This window comes from Misgurnus anguillicaudatus, chromosome 24 (assembly GCF_027580225.2).
Source record: "Misgurnus anguillicaudatus chromosome 24, ASM2758022v2, whole genome shotgun sequence".
Classification (NCBI taxonomy): Eukaryota; Metazoa; Chordata; class Actinopteri; order Cypriniformes; family Cobitidae; genus Misgurnus; species Misgurnus anguillicaudatus.
In genome coordinates, this window is record NC_073360.2 from 33,507,480 (window position 1) to 33,526,713 (window position 19,234).

At 38.3% G+C, this 19,234-nt stretch overlaps 1 protein-coding gene across 3 annotated transcripts; it reads left to right on the forward strand.

The window, feature by feature from the left end:
* Window positions 1–6,364: 6,364 nt before the first annotated feature.
* On the forward strand, window positions 6,365–18,902 carry LOC141361602 (sialic acid-binding Ig-like lectin 14). Of its 3 annotated transcripts, none has more exons than XM_073863135.1 (6): window positions 6,365–6,562; window positions 6,639–6,695; window positions 8,700–9,071; window positions 10,689–10,982; window positions 17,743–17,842; window positions 18,073–18,902. In XM_073863135.1, exons 2-6 carry the CDS (start codon window positions 6,659–6,661, stop codon window positions 18,230–18,232), a joined length of 963 nt encoding a protein of 320 aa, XP_073719236.1. In that variant the 5' UTR covers window positions 6,365–6,562; window positions 6,639–6,658; the 3' UTR covers window positions 18,233–18,902. The 3 variants fall into 3 exon arrangements, with proteins under 3 accessions (XP_073719236.1, XP_073719235.1, XP_073719237.1); XM_073863134.1 differs by having other exon boundaries at window positions 6,365–6,542; window positions 6,626–6,695; XM_073863136.1 differs by having other exon boundaries at window positions 6,365–6,542.
* The last annotated feature ends 332 nt before the right edge of the window (window positions 18,903–19,234 follow it).

Below are 19,234 nucleotides of genomic sequence, written 5' to 3' on the forward strand. Positions count from 1 at the left end.
ATTCTGACTTGCCTCGGTTCATTTCGAGGGAAGAACGCGGTCCCTCTGAAACAATTTCAGAAGCTCCTGGGGCATATGGTAGCAACCGCGGCTGTGACACCGCTCGGGCTGCTCCATATGTGACCGTATCAGCGTTGGCTTCGCGGCCGAGTCCCGAGGAGAGTGTGGTGCACCGGCACACACTGTGTAACCATTACACCTGCGTGTCGTTTCAGTTTTACCCCGTGGTCAGACCTAGCGTTTCTGAGGGCAAGATATGACCCTGAGACAGGTCTCCTGGCATTCTGTAGTACATACGATGCCTCCAGCACGGGGTGAGCAGCCACGTATGACGGGCTTGCAGTCTCAGGGCTGTGCATAGCACCCCAACTGCCGCGAGCAGTGGGCTGTATATCTGGGACTCGTACACTCTGCGACGGAGATGCGAGGGAAGGATGTATTAGTCAGCACCGACAACATTGGGACTGTTGCGTTTATCAACCGTCAAGGCGTTTTTTGCGCTTTCGTCACCTATCGCATCTCGCTCGTCATCTCCTCCTTTGGAGTCAGAAGCATATGAGATCCCTTCATGCCATTCACATTCCAGGTTCGCTCAATACAGCGGCAGACGCGCTTTCCCGAGCTGCGCACCCGGCGAATGGCGACTCCACCCCCAGACGGTTCAGCTAATTTGGAAGAAGTTCGGTCGTGCGCAGATAGATCTGTTTGTGTCGCCGGACGATACCCACTGTCACCTATTTTATTCACTAACCGAGGGCAGCCTCGGCATGGATGCATTGGCACACAGCTGGCCACAGGGGATGCGCAAATACGCATTCTCTCCAGTGAGCTTAATCGCACAGACTCTGTGCAAAGTCAGGCAGGACGAGGAGAGCCTTTTTACTGATCGCCCCGTACTGGACGACCAGGAATTGGTTTCCAGAACTAATGCTCCTCGCGACAGCCCCTCCCTGGCGGATTCCCCTGAGGAAGGACATTCTTTCTCGAGGAGGGGGCACATTATGGCACCCGCGCCCCGACCTGTGGAATCTCCATGTATGGTCGTTGAGCGCGCGCAAGGTTCATGTGATTTATCGCAAGCGGTATCTAACACCATCGACGCGGCACGAGCACCGTCCACAAGACGGGCTTACGCGTTTAAATGGAACCTTTTCTTCACCTGGTGCTCTTCGCAACGCGAGGACCCCAGAGAATGCTCTATTAACATTGTGCTCTTATATCTTCAACATAGGTTAGACGGTAGGCTGTCACCCTCCACCATTAAAGTTGATATCGCCGCTATTTCTGCTCATCACTCACTTATCACCGGCAGATCAGTTGGCCAGCATGATTTGGTTATTAGATTCCTAAGAGGCGCTCGTAGGCTAAACCCCTCGCGCCCTCCTTCTATTGGGACCTGTCCATGGTGCTGAAAGCCCTGCGGGGACCCCCGTTCGAGCCTTTGCAGTCTGCGAGTCTTAAGTTTTTATCAATGAAAACTCTGACCCTGCTAGCATTGGCCTCCGTGAAGAGAGTAGGGGATTTACATGCATTCGCTGTTGACGATTCGTGCCTTCAGTTTGGTCCCGCTGTCTCGAGGTAACACTGAGACCCAGACCAGGCTACGTGCCCAAAGTTCCCACCACTCCCTTCAGAGATCGGTGGTGAGCTTGCAAGCGCTGCCCCCGGAGGAGGCAGACCCAACCATGGCTTTGTTGTGCCCCGTACGCGCACTGCGATTCTACGTGGATCGCACGCAAAGCCTCAGGACCTCAGACCAGCTCTTTGTTTGTTATGGTGGTCAGCAGAAAGGGAAAGCTGTCACTAGCAGAGGATGTCTCATTGGATAGTTGATACTATCGCCCTTGCTTATAATCTACAGGGCATCCCTTGTCCATTTAATTTGAGAGTGCACTCCACTAGGAGTGTTGCCTCATCTTGGGCACTCGCTCGGGGTTCCTCGCTAACAGACATCTGCAGAGCTGCTGGTTGGGCGACACCTAATACGTTCATTAGATTTTACAGTGTTCGTATCGAGCCTGTATCCTCTCGTGTTCTTTCCTCACCAGGGAGGGCACGGAGAGCAGACTCGCACGTCGGCTTGCAGCCTCCGACTGGTGCTCCACAATAACTGTCAGTATGGAAGGCCAATAGGACAAAAATGCGTAATGGTTTGATTTGTCCCTCCTCCGCTGCCTTGGCAGTCGATGTTGCGGAGCATTGGCTGTCAGCCTTTCACTAGCTGTATCCTCGCGAACCTACGTGTCTGGCTCGGGCTCCACATTGGGTCCCACCGGGTTCCTTTGTGAGTATTATTCCGTGGGGTTAATCCTACTAGCCCACGTTTCCCTTAGCAGAGCACTGCTTTGCTTACACAGCCACGGCTGTCATTTATACCTCAACTATGGTTGTCTTCGCCCACCATTTTGCCCTTAACGGGGCGGTGGCTTCCGCAGCGTTCCTATCCCGCTCAGATAGGGCGCTTCCCAGTCGCTGGCACTACTGTGGGGTTAAAGGAACATCTAGTGCCCGGCCTTCTGCCTTAATCCTATTTCTCCATCTCCTTAAGTGGAACCGGAGGGCTTTTTGCAGACACTGGAAGAGGTCAGCCCTCAGTGGCGTTTTGGTAGGGATTCCCAATTCGTCGGTCACGACGTGACGTCGTAGTGACCGACTGAAAGGGAACGTCTAGGTTACGGATGTAACCCTCGTTCCCTGAAGGAAGGGAACGGAGACGTCACGTCCCGTCGCCACAGGGCTGCTCCCTGCTGTTACGGCCGGTCACATTCTCCCGGCTTTCTCAGCGAAAAGAAGCTAATTTCGTATTCTGCAGCTGCGGCTTATATACGCACCTGGCGGGGCGGCGCCAGCATTATGCAAATACCTCAATGCCAAGTTCATTGGCATTTTAGTAGTAAACGAAGCAGATTGGTCTCTCTAAGCGAGTTCCCAATTCGTCGGTCACGACGTGACGTCTCCGTTCCCTTCCTTCAGGGAACGAGGGTTACATCCGTAACCTAGACATTCCAAAACATTTTGACTAATTTGGGTAAAAATGTGTTTTCTATACAAAGAAAGTGACAAGATGAAAACCACTATTTTCTGTTTCAAACTTTCACATAGCATCTTTAGGTTATAATAACATTAAAAATTCAAATCCATAATTTGATTTTCAGAGATTTATTATAAAAACAGATTTTTCCGCAAAATGCAATTCACTAGTTCGCCTGCGCATTCAGTCTATTGAATGATGGTAAAATGAACTTTGGCTTGCTGTCCTCAGAGGGAGCTCGAACCCGAGACTCGGCTCGAGCCCCAAGTTCAGAACCCCCCCCCCATTGTAACACTGAGCAGAGAGAGAAAAGGGGCAAGATAAAGGAGGAGAATTGGGGAGGAGGAGGGATGCCGGATGAATCGTCAATGTGAGGCGTGGAGATTAACTCGCTTAAATAGGCTCTCAAGATGATTGACAGGACTGAATGTTTTAGGCTCCTCTCGAACCTACGTTTAGAACTTCATTAAATAAATGACAAGGTTTTTTTTTCAAAATGCTATAAATCTATTGAATCAATATATAAATGTACATTCATCTTTGCCATGTTATAATCAAGGACTTTGCTGCCGTACCATGGCTGCAGGAGGCGTAGTGATAAATAGTCCCCTGCCAGTGTAAGTATTCAAGGGGACTATTTTCGGGCAGTGCGTGGTATCACTATGCCTTCTGCAGCCCTGTTACATCAGCAAAGTCCTTGATTATTACGCAAGAATGAGAGTATAGTTCCTAGCCATATCTGCCTAGAAAATCACAACTTTTAATTTTCTGTCGGTCTTAGTAAATGTGTAACTAAGAGTCAAGTTTTGAATAGGAAAAATATCAAAACTCTTTGTTATTTTTAGCGTGATGCTAATGGTCTAATCAGATTCAATGGATTATGCTAAGCTATGCTAAAAGTGGTACCGCCAGACCCAGAGATCAGCTGAATGGATTCCAAAACGGTGAAAATCATGGTTTAACTCTAGGGGAGCTGGAAAATGAGCATATTTTCAAAAAAAAAGTGGAATGTCCCTTTAAAACAAGTAAAAAATCTGCCAATGGGGTAAAATGTTTCTTAAGTTTTTAAGAAAAAAGTAAACTTATTTCAAGACTTTACCCAATTGTTTTGCTTGTTTTAAGCGCAAATTCACATACATTTTTATATTTTTGTCTATTTTCTTGGGTTATTTTGCACATCATGAACATGCATCTTAATTTAAGCATTTTATTTGTACTGTAAACAAGACAAAAATATTAAGAGTCATTTTTTGCAGGGAGGGGGCCTGTTAAGGTCTAGGAATTTTCACCTTTTTTCAAATCCCAATGTTGACAGGTATGATACAGCAAGGTAAACAGGGTATACAAGTCATCAATCATTAGAATGCTCCACTCTTATCCTGCTTAGACAGTTTATCCCCTCTGACATCTGGACCTTCTCTCTCCTATCTGAAGCGGACGTTTCCAAGGTCTTTGCTTATAACCATCCGACTACATGCCACCTAGATCCCATACCCACCCATCTCCTTCAGGCCATCTCTCCATCAGTTATCCCTGCTCTCACCCACATTATCAATTCATCTCAATTCATCTCTTTCCGTTGGTACCTTCCCCACAGCATTTAAAATTTCCAAGACTCTTGAACGTGTGGTGTTTGACCAGCTTTCCTCTTTCTTCACACAAAATAACCTCCTGGATAGCAATCAGTCATATTTGGTTTCATCAACCAGATACACTTGTCCAGTTTCGTCTGAAATGCATTCCAGACCACCTCCTGAAGTGGTTAGAGCGATTTAAATCTGTCTCAAAAACGTTTCAGAGGGCATTTACACCTGATCTTTTTACAATCTGATAGCTATCTGATCAGAGAAAACACATAAAGTGACCTGGTGTAAAAAGCCCCTAAATGTAAAATGGTGTGAAACAGAAGATGAGAGTTAAAAAAACATACAATAGGTGGCGGTATATGGTCTTGAAATCTGCATGCCATTAAAAATACAGGTACATCAAAGTCTTATGCACTATTAATATGAACCGGAGAGTAATACATCATGAACAATACTGCATGTTGCAAGATGATTAAAATCGAGACTGTATCTGAGAGGTAAATAGGTGGGAGTGAAGAGTAAAACATTATCATATAAAAATCTATATAGTAAATTACGAAGCTCTGGATGACATGCAAGAAAATTATTATATCGTGGCCAGGGGCATAGCACTGGATTGTGGGCCCTATGCGAAGATACCCCTATATCACTTTTTTACCCAATAATGTAAAAAAATTGTAATTAGTATATATATATATTTTACTATACACAGGACATATGTTTTAGTAACCACTTGTGAATTACTGCCTCACAGCATTGAAGTTGTATAGCATGTACAGAATCGAATAATATAATTAATTCTTTAATATAATACAGGATACAATTACCCAGAACCATAAAATACATGTCAGCTATTTATTCCTCCATTTAAATGATGTGCATAGTATACAAAGTAAAAGAGGTAATGGCAATCTAATTATATTTAAAGACAATATTAAAAACAATAATAAACAATATTATAATTTCTGTAAAAAATGTTTTAAATTTGTTGGAAGCATAAACAATTTATAGTTGTCTGACTACACTTTGTGGCTGACCGGGCTTACCTTCAATAACATTCTCATCACCTGCAGTAAGATTTTTTGAAGGGTTGTTCCTGGAACAGAGTGTTTAATGTGCTTAATCTTTCCACATTACTGTACTTATTTATAGTTTTCCAGTTTACAATTATATATACAATTATTAATGTTAAATGTTGGACCGCATCTATAATGTTTTGATGCAGAAAACATGTGCAAACAATGTTTTTTATTTATTTAATCTCTAAAGAAACGTCTAACACTTTCCGTGTTACTTCAGCGTTGCTATGAACATTTATCACAAGCAATATATCATGTTTTAATATATCTATATCAGTCTGTCATATATGTCATAAAGTGGTCTATGTTTTATTTCAAATTTTCATGATTCCCTTGTCACATAACCCAATGTAACCCAACGTTAAACCAGCAGATGTCCTCAGTGTGCAATGTTTTGACTGCTTTATAGAGTAAAGATTAATTTTGGAAAGCGATTGGTTAAATTGAGTCTCGTTTCTCTTATGGTTAACTGATATGCATATGCTGATAAAACAAATGTAATGAGTTTATTTATTATTTGTTAAGTTTCAAAATTAATTCACTGCATCAGCAGCTTGTGCGTCCCTGACGTTGTATCAATTCAATTCGAATCTTAGAGAGGCGTGCCCAGTTGTACATTCTTGTTTTCCCCAGTATTGGCAACTTCACTTTTTAGTTTCTAATGGTAAACGGCACCGCCCAATAAACGCTAAATGAGACGAAAAATAATTTACGTGTCGGCAGAAACATGTCGACTGGTGGGGCTACATAAATTCCAAAAGGGAACGGAATCGGCTGCTTAACCAGTACAGATTGAGTAGTGACAGGCACCGCACAATAGAAAGTGAAAGTTATAAGAACAGTAGGGTGGGAAACTTTTGAAAATTGTAGGCTACAGCTCTGCACATAACATTGTATTTGGTGTATTAAATGACATTGAATCTTTGTAGTTTTTGTACATAGGAGCACACATTGATCCAAGGATGAAAGGACAGCTGTTACTTTGTCTACTTTTCCAAGGTATTGTGTTTCTTTTCCTCTTATATATTATTGGGCATGAGATTCTGACACTGTTAATGTTTCACATGCATTTTTTTTAACTATAATTAATCTTTTCAATTGTAAAAATTGACAATTGCTTTGTTTTAACCCATATACAATTGAATAAATTAGTTCATAATGTTTCATGTGCAAAAATGTACTATTCATCACTGTTTACAAAAAAAAAACTACTACGGACCTGAATTAAGAATACAGGGGTTCTAAACTCAAATTTGCTAAGATTGACATCTTTGGGTCAATTTAACATTCAAGTACAACAAAAAAGCACAATATTTCTATAAAAGTACTTTTTAATTACATATAATTTTTTGTCATACTTAAATGTAGACAGTGGTTTCTATTCTTTTGTCCTTAATAACTCTCTTAAACGTTGCACTAAACTAATACATTTAATTCCTTATTTCTAATTCATTTATTTTGGATTTTATGGAAAATGATTCCCATTTTCATTTTCCACTATAACTATAATGGTAAATGTGAAAAAAGTGTAAGAGACCCTAAACTTTTGAACATTAGTATATTAGTTATGTTGTGTAATCTATAAAAAGCAATATAAACCTATAAGGGATTTATTAGATTCATTATATAAATAATTTTATATTTTGCATGTTTATCCTTTCTACTTTTGCTAATCTGTGCACCTGATGGCTTAAACATTTTGGGGTGGTTTCCTGGACAGGGATTAGCTTGAGCCAGGACTAGACCTTAGTTTAATTATGAAATATAACTAGTTTGAACAAAAATGCCTTACTAAAAAAACATTACTTGTGTGCATTTTAAGGCAACACAAAGGGCACTGATGTATTTAAAGACATGCAAATGCAAGTTGTTTTCAGTTTGGACAGCTCTTACATTTATTTTAATCCCTGTCCGAGAAACCGCACCTTTTCCCACATATTGTTCAATTTGTGCTTATTAAATCTTTCGCTCTCCCTACTGACATAACCCCAGGTGTCGCCAAAACGCAGCTGAAAATGCCAGGTGCTCTTTTAATAAAGCAAACTGTTGGTACTTGCCAGTATTTCTTCAGTTGAGTGCTTAAGTTGCTATGATAATTCTGTTACGATGCACCGGTTGGTGTGGTGCTTTATATAGAAATGAGAAAACAAGGAAACAAAAAGGAAAATCATTGAAATAATTTTGTAGGCCATATTTTTAGTGAGCATGTTATATTCATCAGTTGTGGGCCTTAAAGGGGTGGTTCAGTGGTGTTCCATGCTTTCTGACTTATTAACACAGTTATATAGTTGTTTCCTCATGCTTAACGTAGGCAAAGTGTCAAAAAAGCAGTTGGGCATGTTACGGAGTATTTCTGTGCCAAATGTACTTCGCCAGGGTTCGTACAAGTTTCGGAAAGTTTTTTTCGATTACGGGTCCAGTTGACGTTTCAGGGGTTTCTATACGTATCACGTATCACACCACACCAACAGATTCCCTTCACAAATAGCCCGAGTCTAGACTGATAACAAAGAAACTCTCGCAAAGTCTCTCTCAGTCAAACATGACTTTACAGTAAACAAGTAAGGCAGACAATGGGCATTAATTAATGCCATTAGTATTATGTGGATGGATTTTTGCATCTCTGATGTACATCTCACTTGAAATTTGCCTGCTGCACCATGACTGCAGGAACTTTACTAATAAAAATCTACTGCTTCTGTCTTCATCAGCTCGCTTTCTGATTGGGCATAATTTCTTGCCACATGACAATTTACAGCGTGCAAGCACGTTTGTCCTTGGGGTTCTCCGCACACTCCGTTTTGTGATTGGCGCGATCTCGATGTGCGTATGAGCAGATTCAACAGCCATAAACTCTGTACTGTATACAAATTACAAATTAGGTTTTAACATTTTGTGTTACTTTTTCTTTACATTGACTTCTTTTAACATGTATTTCAATTTACTTCCTAACCTCATCCTTTATTTTCACAGATTTTTAACCAAATTGTTTTTTTTTCACAGTTCTTTGTGTTTTTGTGCTTGCTGATGTTTGGAAGGTGGAAGTGGAGCCTGACATGGAGGCTTTGATCTCATCTTGTGTTGTGTTGCCCTGTTCATTCAAATACCCCGGAAAAATACAGCCTTCTGCTCGAACGCGTGCTATGTGGCATATAAAAGACAAAAAGAATGAATACATCTATCATGAGGATCAAACACATGTCGAAGACAGTTTCAAGATGCGCACCAGATTGGTTGGTCGACTGGGTGAATTAAACTGCTCATTGGAGATTGATGAAGTCAAAGGCCATGACAACGGCCCATTTTGTTTAAGGGTTGAATTACAGACAGGGACACGTTCCTTTGATGACAGTTGTGTTCACCTTAAAATGATTGGTAAGCATTTCTATATAAATTCTGTGAAAAAACAATAGAAACTTTCACAGAAATTCTAATTGATTTAATGGCCATAATGGAAATGTTTTGGTTTTGATAAGAGCTATAATCAAAGGTACATATTGGTACCAAATGTCTATCTATAATTAAATGGTACTTATTAGGACCCTTTTAACTCTTTCCCCACCACTCGTCAATTAAGAGAAAACGCTTCCCTACCAATGACGAGTTTTTCAGGCAATCCGTAATACCGCTTTTATCCACCAGGCACTCTTACGCAACTTATAAAACTCTGAAGCATCACCCTATAGGGCAGTGTTTCTCAAACGTTTTCTGCCATTCCCCACTTCCGAGCCCCACCTGTCCCTAATCGCCCCAACAAAATGGTAATCAAGTAGGCTTTGAAAATGTATTTAATTACATCATGTTTTAAAACACAACAGCATTAAACACTTTCAGTAGAGGAAAAATGTGAAAATGTATAATCACTTTGCATGAAATAAGACTTTGTTCAAAACTGTGTTTGTCTCTGACAAAAGTCATAATACTTTATTTTCAGCTGGCTTTTTGGTTAATTAGGTCCATTCTTCGTCTTGCTTTTCTCTGCTGGTGCCGGATCTCCAGTACAAACGTTTTCATTGTTAACTTTTATACCCGCTACCGCCTATACCATCTCTCCACACTAAAGTTTTTGTTACGCTTTAACATTCCGACGTTAATTAATTCTTGTAGGCTATGTATTCGCGTGCCATTTTCTTCACAGTCTGATGTTGTTTTAAGTAAGGCTTATATTTAAATGTGGCATTTTAAGTGTATGGTCAATAAATAAAGGAATAGAGATTTTTTCAAATTTTCTCCTGTTTGTCAGGCCCCACTTGTAATTTTCCTATTCCCCACCAGTGGGGCCTACCCCAAACTTTGAGAAAGCTGCCCTAGGGCAAACAGCTGTATGTCCGTGTATGTTTTGAGGATCGCTCTGAATCTGATCTCTATCAAACTTTCTTCACAAAAATGCAATTATCTCAGCTTTTGCTAAAAATTAAGTATTTTTAAAGAAATCTACCCATATTTGAGAGGTCTTTCTTTCATTTGATATATTGTATGTTTATATGTGACCAGTCACGGAAAGTAGTGACACAAGTCGGATCTGGGCCATTTTGAGTTATTCACAGATTCTGAAAGTGCAGTTTCTAAGCTTTCCAACGATGTGTAACACATGGAAAGTGGCCATTTGAATATAGGAACTCAGAAATACTCAAACCGAGAAAATCGAGACGAAAGGGACTCTTCTTTCCAAGTGACAGTTTGGGACCATGTCTCAACAACTTTTTTTCTGACCGTGTGGGATGTTATCACACAGATTGGAACCAATAGAACCCCATTCAATTCTATTAAACTAAAGCAAAGAACACTAGGTAAATTAATTTTGTAATGGTTTGCATGGTAGACAGCTGAAAGAAAAGTATTTGTAATAGAAACTATTAGAATTTCTATTGTTTTTCTCAGCAGGTAACTTCTACATGCAGAATAATTTGTTAAATTTGTGACACTGTCTAAAATCCTGTTTTCTACAGCATACTTTCATTTTCTATGTCGTTTACAATATCTACTGTATAGAGGAAGCCTCAAAACCAGAGCTGCATTCTGATCAGGCTGTACAGGAGGGTCATCCTGCGATCTTCAGATGCTCTGTCAGGCACACCTGCCCCTCCCACCAGCCCACTCTCACCTGGAACCACAATGGGAAAGAGATGGTGACCTATAAGGTTATTGGACATGGAAACTGGGAAGTTGAATCTGTTTTGACCTTCACACCCACAAAAGAGGACGATCACAAAGATATCACATGCACAGTCAAATACCATGGTGTCAAAAAGCAGTATGAAGCCAGGCGTCCTGTCTTTGTGAAAGGTAAAACGATAACATTGGATATTATGGGATTGTACTTAAAAAATGGACACATATTTTTTAAGTTTACTGCTTTTTTATGAAGTATACACCTTTTTACATTAAAATGTAATTGTTTCCTAATTGAATACATATATTACACATATTTCATCATACCCTGTCATGTTTAGTTTTGCTTGAGTTCTTGGTTTGTCATAGGCGGTAAAGTTGTTCCATTGCTCTTATCCTCCAAACACTGTAAATTATGGGGCGTTTTTCCTGACAATAATTTAAAAGAATTGCAAAATGTATTTGCAATTGTGTTTCCTACTTGTGAGTGTAAAAACTGTGACTGATAATATAAAAATTATTATACAACAGTTCTTTCTGGTTCTCGAATCTGATTGGCTAAGAGCTCTTACCAGCTATGCGATAACACCACAGTAATCGCTTCACCGTTTGTGTCATTCCGCCACCTACTGGTCATTTTAGTATTAGTGAATGGAGGTTCTTTAAATAGGCTCATCTCTGACTGGAAAAAATATGGAATAAATTAAATTTAGAATGTAATATGCAATATGTAAAATGGCAGTGCATTTCTGTATTTAAGTTTACATTTTTCATGCTTGTATGTGCAATGCTTGGTGCAAAATAAAAATGAAAATGTAATACTTCAATTTACATTTTCCATTTTCTACAGTTCTGTTTTAAATACATATTTTAATGCTTTAGAAGTTGCAAAATTAAAATGGAAATGTATTACCCGAACTGATATAATGTGTTTCACATGGTCAACCAAAAACTGTAGCAAAATTATAATTTAAATGTAATTTTCCCTAAATACATTTACGTGTGGGAAACTTGGGATTGCATTTTCATTTGCATAGCACAACAGATGTAGCAAAATTCAATTAAAAATGCATTCCGAGTTGACCATGCCCCCGCCCTGTGAATCACTGCGTCAAGGCGGGGCCAACATCTCCCATTGCCTGGCCTCACATGGGAAACATGGCGGCAGCAGGGCTGATTGAGAGTGTTATATTCGCTGACCGATTAAGTGAAGCATAAACAGAGAAATATTAGTGTTTATGGAGATTATTACATATCTGTAGGTGACAGAACTACATCGTTGTTTGATCCTCTCACCGAATTGTCTGCATTATCAGACGCTGACACCTGTTTGGTCACTAGTTCACCTGTTACGTATATGTGAATGTATTTTTACGATGAAAACATTGTTAATTTTTTTAATGATTTTAAAATATAGATAATGGCGTTATAACCGCACACGGAGCGAATGATAAAAGGTATATATAGGCTATAACAGACTACTTCTTTATTAAGTTTGACATGTTTTTGTGAAGAAGAATAAACATTATCTGTTCCGGTGAAAGTCTTTAACAATTATGCAATAATGGATTATCATCTAACAAGAATAACCATGGTTTTACTACAGTAAGGTTTAATGTTTTTTAAAAGCTGTTGTGTGATTGGTTTTCGAAACCATCTTGTTTAATATGGGTCGTATTTAAGGGAATGGACAAACGGCCTAAACAGTTGTATGGGTTGGAGGATATGTTGCGAAAGACATACGAAATTCAACTGCAAATGGACTTTGCTTTTTCATTTGAAATTTGGCAAAGCCTACATTGTATGTTCGTGTAAACAGAAATGCAAACAGTTTGCATTTGCCTTTGAATTAAGTCACAGTTTTTACACCCACAAATACTGTAGGAAACGCAATCGCAAATACAATTTGCAATTCCTTTTAAATATTGTCAACAAAAATGCCCATAGTAAATTATTTGGTCCCTTGCAAATTCTTCACTTTTAACACTTTAACAGTAGTTCAATGATACTAAGATCGAGCTTGTTGCTTGGTGCAATCAAGGGACTCATACACAATTCACATAGTCTTTGAATCTCAGAGTCAACCTTCCACATTATTTGCCTTATTATTTGACATTTGTCATCCACCAATTGTGTATCACTCTATCTTCATATCATAGGGTTGTGACAATAAATTGCGTGTCCCATTAAAAAGACCTGTCTAAAATCGATTCTCAATCACAAGGCTGCGATTCTGTGTTTCATGCGCAGCTCGTACGGCGTTTTGTTCAGTTGAAAGTCCTTATAAATTTAAAATCACTATGAGTTGGAGTCGTGTATAACATGCATTTAAACAAGCAACACTCGTGAAACTAAATCATTCAAAATATTCTTTATTATCATGAAAATACATGAAACAAAATAAATATTCTTGTCCACCTTATTTTCGAACGCTGAAGTAAATAAAGTGACGTATTTCCCTTCTTTGTGAAAGATGTCCGTTTCAATATACCCTGCTGAAGAAGCAGCATGCCAGCAAGACCAGCATATGTTGTGTTTTGGTGCTGGTTTGCTAGTGAACACCAGCAAAACCAGCACCAGCATTAGCACCAGCAAAACCAGCACCAAACCAGCATTAGCACCAGCTATACCAGCACCAAACCAACATTAGCACCAGCATCCCATGCTGGTCATACCAGCAAGACCAGCATATGTTTTGTTTTGGTGCTGGTATGCTGGTGACCACCAGCTAAACCAGCATAGACCAGCATAATTCCCATGCTGGTTTGATGCTGGTTTTTCAGCAGGGTAGCCAGCCGGTGGAAAACAGTGTGGTGGGAGCACGCATAAAACATGATTTAAACAGTTATGGTAAATATTTACCATATTATATGTGTCCTGATATTAAATGAAGATATATCCAATTATTTAGTGTTGTTCCTCGGGGGTGACGGACGGGTCTTCAATGTGTAAAAGCACAGAGATACCAGTATCTTTACAATAGGAAAGTCAGTCGAGTGTTTGTACATGGAATATACAAAGACTTTGTGTTTTCAGGCGATGGTTTAAAATGTCACAACTGTCGCTCTGGTGTGAGGATTTTGTTAAACGTCAATTTTTAAATGACTTCACGTGATCCGAGCATCTTTCTCATTCAGCGCATTGTAAGTTATTTAAAGGTCCTGTTCTTTTTGTGTTTTCGAAGCTTTGATTTTGTTTACAGTGCTCAATATAACATGTGTTCATGTTGCACATGTAAAAAAACACTGTATTTTTTACACAATTTACTTTTATCTATAGCGCTGTTTTCACTGTCCTCAAAACGGTCTGGGCCCGGTTCCCCGATAACGCTCACTCTTAGTGCGCTAAGAAGACTCAAAAAGATATATCTTACCAAAGTTGTTGATGTTCCTAAGTGTGTTCCCCCGAAGTGTCCCTTAGGAAGCTTCTTAATACGCTGCCTCTAAGTTCGATGTAACAAAGGCGCTGTCCCAAGTGAAGGTGCTGAATTATTTGGGATCGATCGCTCAGGGATCGATTTTCCACTTCACGCGAAGATGCATTACGGCGTTAAGAAAGACAACACGTTCTATACAAATGAAACATTACTCAAACTATTCCAGTAACATTTATGTTAACATAGTTTAAGTTATTCATAAAATATAGACTATTAATTAAATTATCAGTAATACGGATAGACGAACCACTTGTCATTTGTACCGCTTCTTGACATGGGTTTAACGACTTTTAAAAATTATCTAATACACTTTAATACTACTGGTAAGGTACTTTACAATCAGAAATAGTTTTAATGGCTACTGAGATGTAGGTGTGCATTTATGTAATGTTTCTTTATTGTTCTTAATGGTAAGTCAATTATTTTTACAGTATGAATCATATTTTATGTATAAGATATATTATGTATCCAAACATAACTTTTTAAAACAAACAGTATAATGTAATAATATGTTAAAAGACATACCCTAATATAAAACTGTCAAATGTATGAAATATTTAATAAATTGTATTATAGAATACATGATATTATTGCTTTTTAGTATAACCAATTCAAATCTTTCTAAATAAATAATAAATGTAACGTGATGAAAACGCTATAAACATAGAGGGAACAGACTTCGATGGGAACAGACTTCGATGGGGAACAAACTTCGACACAACACCGGCGCCGTCTTTGATTCATTAGTTCTGATACCAAATAAAGTCAACTGCATAAATAGTCCTGTATCCATTGCAAACATATTTTATTAAAAGTCTTAAAATGTCCATAACATAAAATCATTGTCAACATACCATAGTTTGACTTGTACGAAAGTGTGACTTACTGAAGATATACTTAGCATACGAATGTTTTGGGAATCGTGCTATAGAGTTAAGAGAGAGGTTAAGGAATAGGTTAAGAACTACTTAGCGATAAGAACGTTTTGGGGAAGCGGGCCCTGATGTCTTCCTTGTTCTGTGAAGTCCCTCCTTCAGAAATACGTAACGAGTTCTGATTGTGTAGTTTGTTTAGTGTGTTGTGATTCGATAGCAGCTTAGCTTGCTGTTAGCTTAGCTTGCGACTGACGTATTCCTGTGGAGGTTAGTCAAAAAACTGTTCTACTGAAGTCATTAAAGCAGGAAGTAGAGGGCTGTAGTCCAAACCGGCCGTTCGAAGTAGGCTTTGAAAGGGGACTTATGTTAAGGAAATATCGCTTGGCAGTGAACTTTGAGCTTTATAATTTTAAAGGTATTATTTATGCTATTATAGCAACATTACACACTAACTAGGGTTTAAAAAATGGGATCAGAAAAAATGTGACCTTTAAAGAAACCATAATGAAATGATTTATTGTTTTTATTATTTATTTATTATGAAAAAATGTATTGTCATTTAAAACATAACAAAAGTACACGTAAACATAATAAGAACTGTCATAAACATTAACTAATAAGCAGTTTATGTCGTATATATTCTGTACTGTAATTGCATTTTTGTAATAATATATAGTAGAAGAATAAATACACCAGCTAAATCAGCATATTTTTATCAGCATAATATTAGTTGTTTTTAAACAATTATTGTATTTATTGTTCACTGGCAGTGTCTATGAAAGGTTTTACTGGATGGATGTGTGAATACAGATCATGCACTCTTAGGGGCTGTTTACACTTGGTATTAAGATGTGTTTTCATCGATCGGATCACAAGTGGACGAGAGAGACACATCACGTTTACACCTGGTATTTAAATCCGTCTTTTTTGTCCACTTTCTACCGCTTTTGTCCTGAATACTGTGAGGGGGTGGTCTGTGGGTGAACGTGATTTCACCAAGTAAGATGTGATCCTGGATCAACACCATTGTTGGTCCTGGATCAACATTTTCATTAACCAATCAGATTGCAGGATTAAGATTAGTGTGCATGTTAGATTTAGGTTTAGGATTTGGTTAGGGGCTTTTAAGAAATACTACTCAAACTATTACTTCAAACTAATTTGAGGGTTTAAAAATGGTTAGGGTTTGAGTTAAGGGTATGTTGGGGTATCTTTGATTAAATGTTGATCCAGGATCAACAAAAAATGTTGATCCAGGATCACATCCTAATTGGTGAAATCACGGCGACCGTGGTGGGTGAGACGGTGGGCGAGTCTCTCTGCTGTCATTCAAACGCGAGCAGGATTAATTATGAGTTTATATGGACGCAAACTAATATTATGTCGGAGTCAGCTGCCTGTTTAGGAAGTAAACATGCTGCACAGTGTTTTCTACATGTATATGTTAGAGCTTTCTCTAAATTTTTTAGCGCAATTGATGAAATAGGATCGCGCAACTTTCACACTTTCAAAACGAAACTACGGAGATCAGCGCCACTTTAGTTTTATCAATGAAAGGTTAAAAATAGCACTGTTCACTGTGTGTTCACGGCAGAAGTCAGAAAAATACGTAAAACTTGAGTTTAGTACCTCAGATTAGATAAATGGGCAGAGAGAAGGTGGTCCGTGTGGCTGTTCGAACACATTCAACCACATGTGCGTTTACACCACAAAAGCAATCCGATCGAAAGGGTTTTCGACTACCTCTGAATGTGGTCGAAAGTGGTCGAAAGTGGACGAGCTCAAAACGTTTTGAACACCGTTTACACCTGGCATTAACGTCGTCCACTTGTGATCCGATCGACGAAAACGCATGTTAATGCCAAGTGTAAACAGCCTCTTAGAAAGGATGTGTTAATTTTTTACACATCTTTTTGTGTTATGCTTTTAACACATTATGTGTAATTTTACCACATTATGTGTCATTTTATGTTGATTTTATGTTCAAATAACACACAAGTTGTGTTAAAAGTAACACAAAATGTGTTGTTTCAATAATAACACAAAGATGGGTGGATTCTGGGACAACGCATTTAGTGTGTTGTCCCAGAATCAACACTAATGTGTTGTTTTTAACACATTCGTTCTAAGAGTGTGGGTGCACATGCGCTACATATTCGGCCATGTATTATGGTTAAAACAAATGTTTTGTAGAGATTTACTGTGTTTGTATCAGCTTCCTGGATCGGTCTTCCTGGATTTCATAATAAACATTAAAAAGCCAGTCAAAACGGCACACTCGTTTCCCTCGCAATATGATTACAATTAGCTGTAGTGGCTCACCGGATGTCTTACACAAAGAAGCTTAAAGATGCCGGTGCCCACATTTACGTCAAGAATAAGGTGGATAGACATTTCCTGGAATAGTGTTTGTCTACTTCTTCTGTGGCACAATTGGAGTGTCTGCACGATATTCATTCATATTCAGTCATTGAGAAAACAAACATTTGCACGATTAATCGTTATCACTTCTTTTTCTGTGGAAGTTAGAACACAGAAGAAATTTTAATGCCAAAGCTTATCTAGTTCACACATGGAAAATAATAATTTTATGGAGTAAATTATATAATTGTGATTTTAACAGAACAAGCAACTGTCAACCACATCCTGATTCCAGTCTTCTGTGTGCTTGGAGCTGCTTTTCTAACTGGAGGACTGTGTTTCTTAATCTTCAAAAGAAACAAGTAAGCATATTCCTAACCAAGAAAAGTTCCCCTGACACTTTAATAAGTAAAAACACAGCCATTTTGTTGAAATTTTCAGTAAATATATAAATTATTTATTTATTACTGTTAAGTGCCATTCCAGCATCAATTGCTAGATATTTATGGTGAGAGAAATGGTTAATCTACACACTAGGAAAATGCCATCTTAAGCATATCAAATTCACCTAGATTTGCATGTCTTTGGACAGTTGCAGGAAACCTGAGTACCTGGGGAACACCCACATTGACACATCGACGCCTCCTGACTCAGTCAGGGCTCAAAATAAGGACCTATCCTCTGAAATATCTATCAATTCGTCCTATTTTAACTTTTTTTTAAAAGATGAAGTTAGATTTATCCGTTATTAACTCAGTTTTAAACATTTTTTTGAAAACGTGTATTATTATGTTATCATGTTTTTATGTTTCATGTTGTGCTACTTAGCTGTGTTTGTTTAGTTATGAAGGCTTAAATCAAAACAAACCAACTGCAGTTTAATTGATATTATCTGGAATGCACAATCAACAAACAAGATTTTTGTAAAAAAGGAGTTATATTATGGAACCAAACTCTTCATATATAGTACATAAAACGGTAATTGTAAATAGCATTGTACTGTAAAATTACAATGGGTTATTGGTATTTGAATTAACCTTATGATGTTTTTTTGTTAACTACAGCATACAACTGTTATTTAATAGCATAATACTGTTTTTGTTTGCTACAGCATAAAACTGTTATTTAGCATCATATAGCTTATTTAGAGTACATTTTAGTCGCAAATCCATTATTTTAAATGCTATTATACCCTGCATTTAAGTTTTGTCTAAGTGGATTACATAAAACAATAAAAGATGATTTGTCTGTAAATCTTTCAAAATAAAGTGGAGTGTCTGTTGTATGTAACAGCATCAATGCAATGAAAACACTAAGACAAAACAGAAGTGTGTTTGTTAAACCACTTGTAAATTAAGATGCAAATATCTACAACTTAAAATAGTTTGGAAATGTAACCTTTGAAATAAAACTAAGTGATTAAAACACTGGTTACAGCTCGCTTGTGGTGCTATGTGAATCAGTGCAACTTTTGTCATGCATAATTGTTAAAGATTAGGGTAAACACTTGACAATATACTTCAACAAACATCTGAAATATGACATGTCATATAACCATATGACAAACTATCAGTTTTACATATGTACTTGTTAAACATTATTAGGATATCTTACTACTGTTTTACTATTTGAACTCATATGGGATGGAATGGATGGAATGAACTTTATTGTCACTGGTCACAGCGAAATTAGCCATCAACCTGTCCATACATACAATACATACAATATGACAAGGGGTGGACAGGACAGGAAGA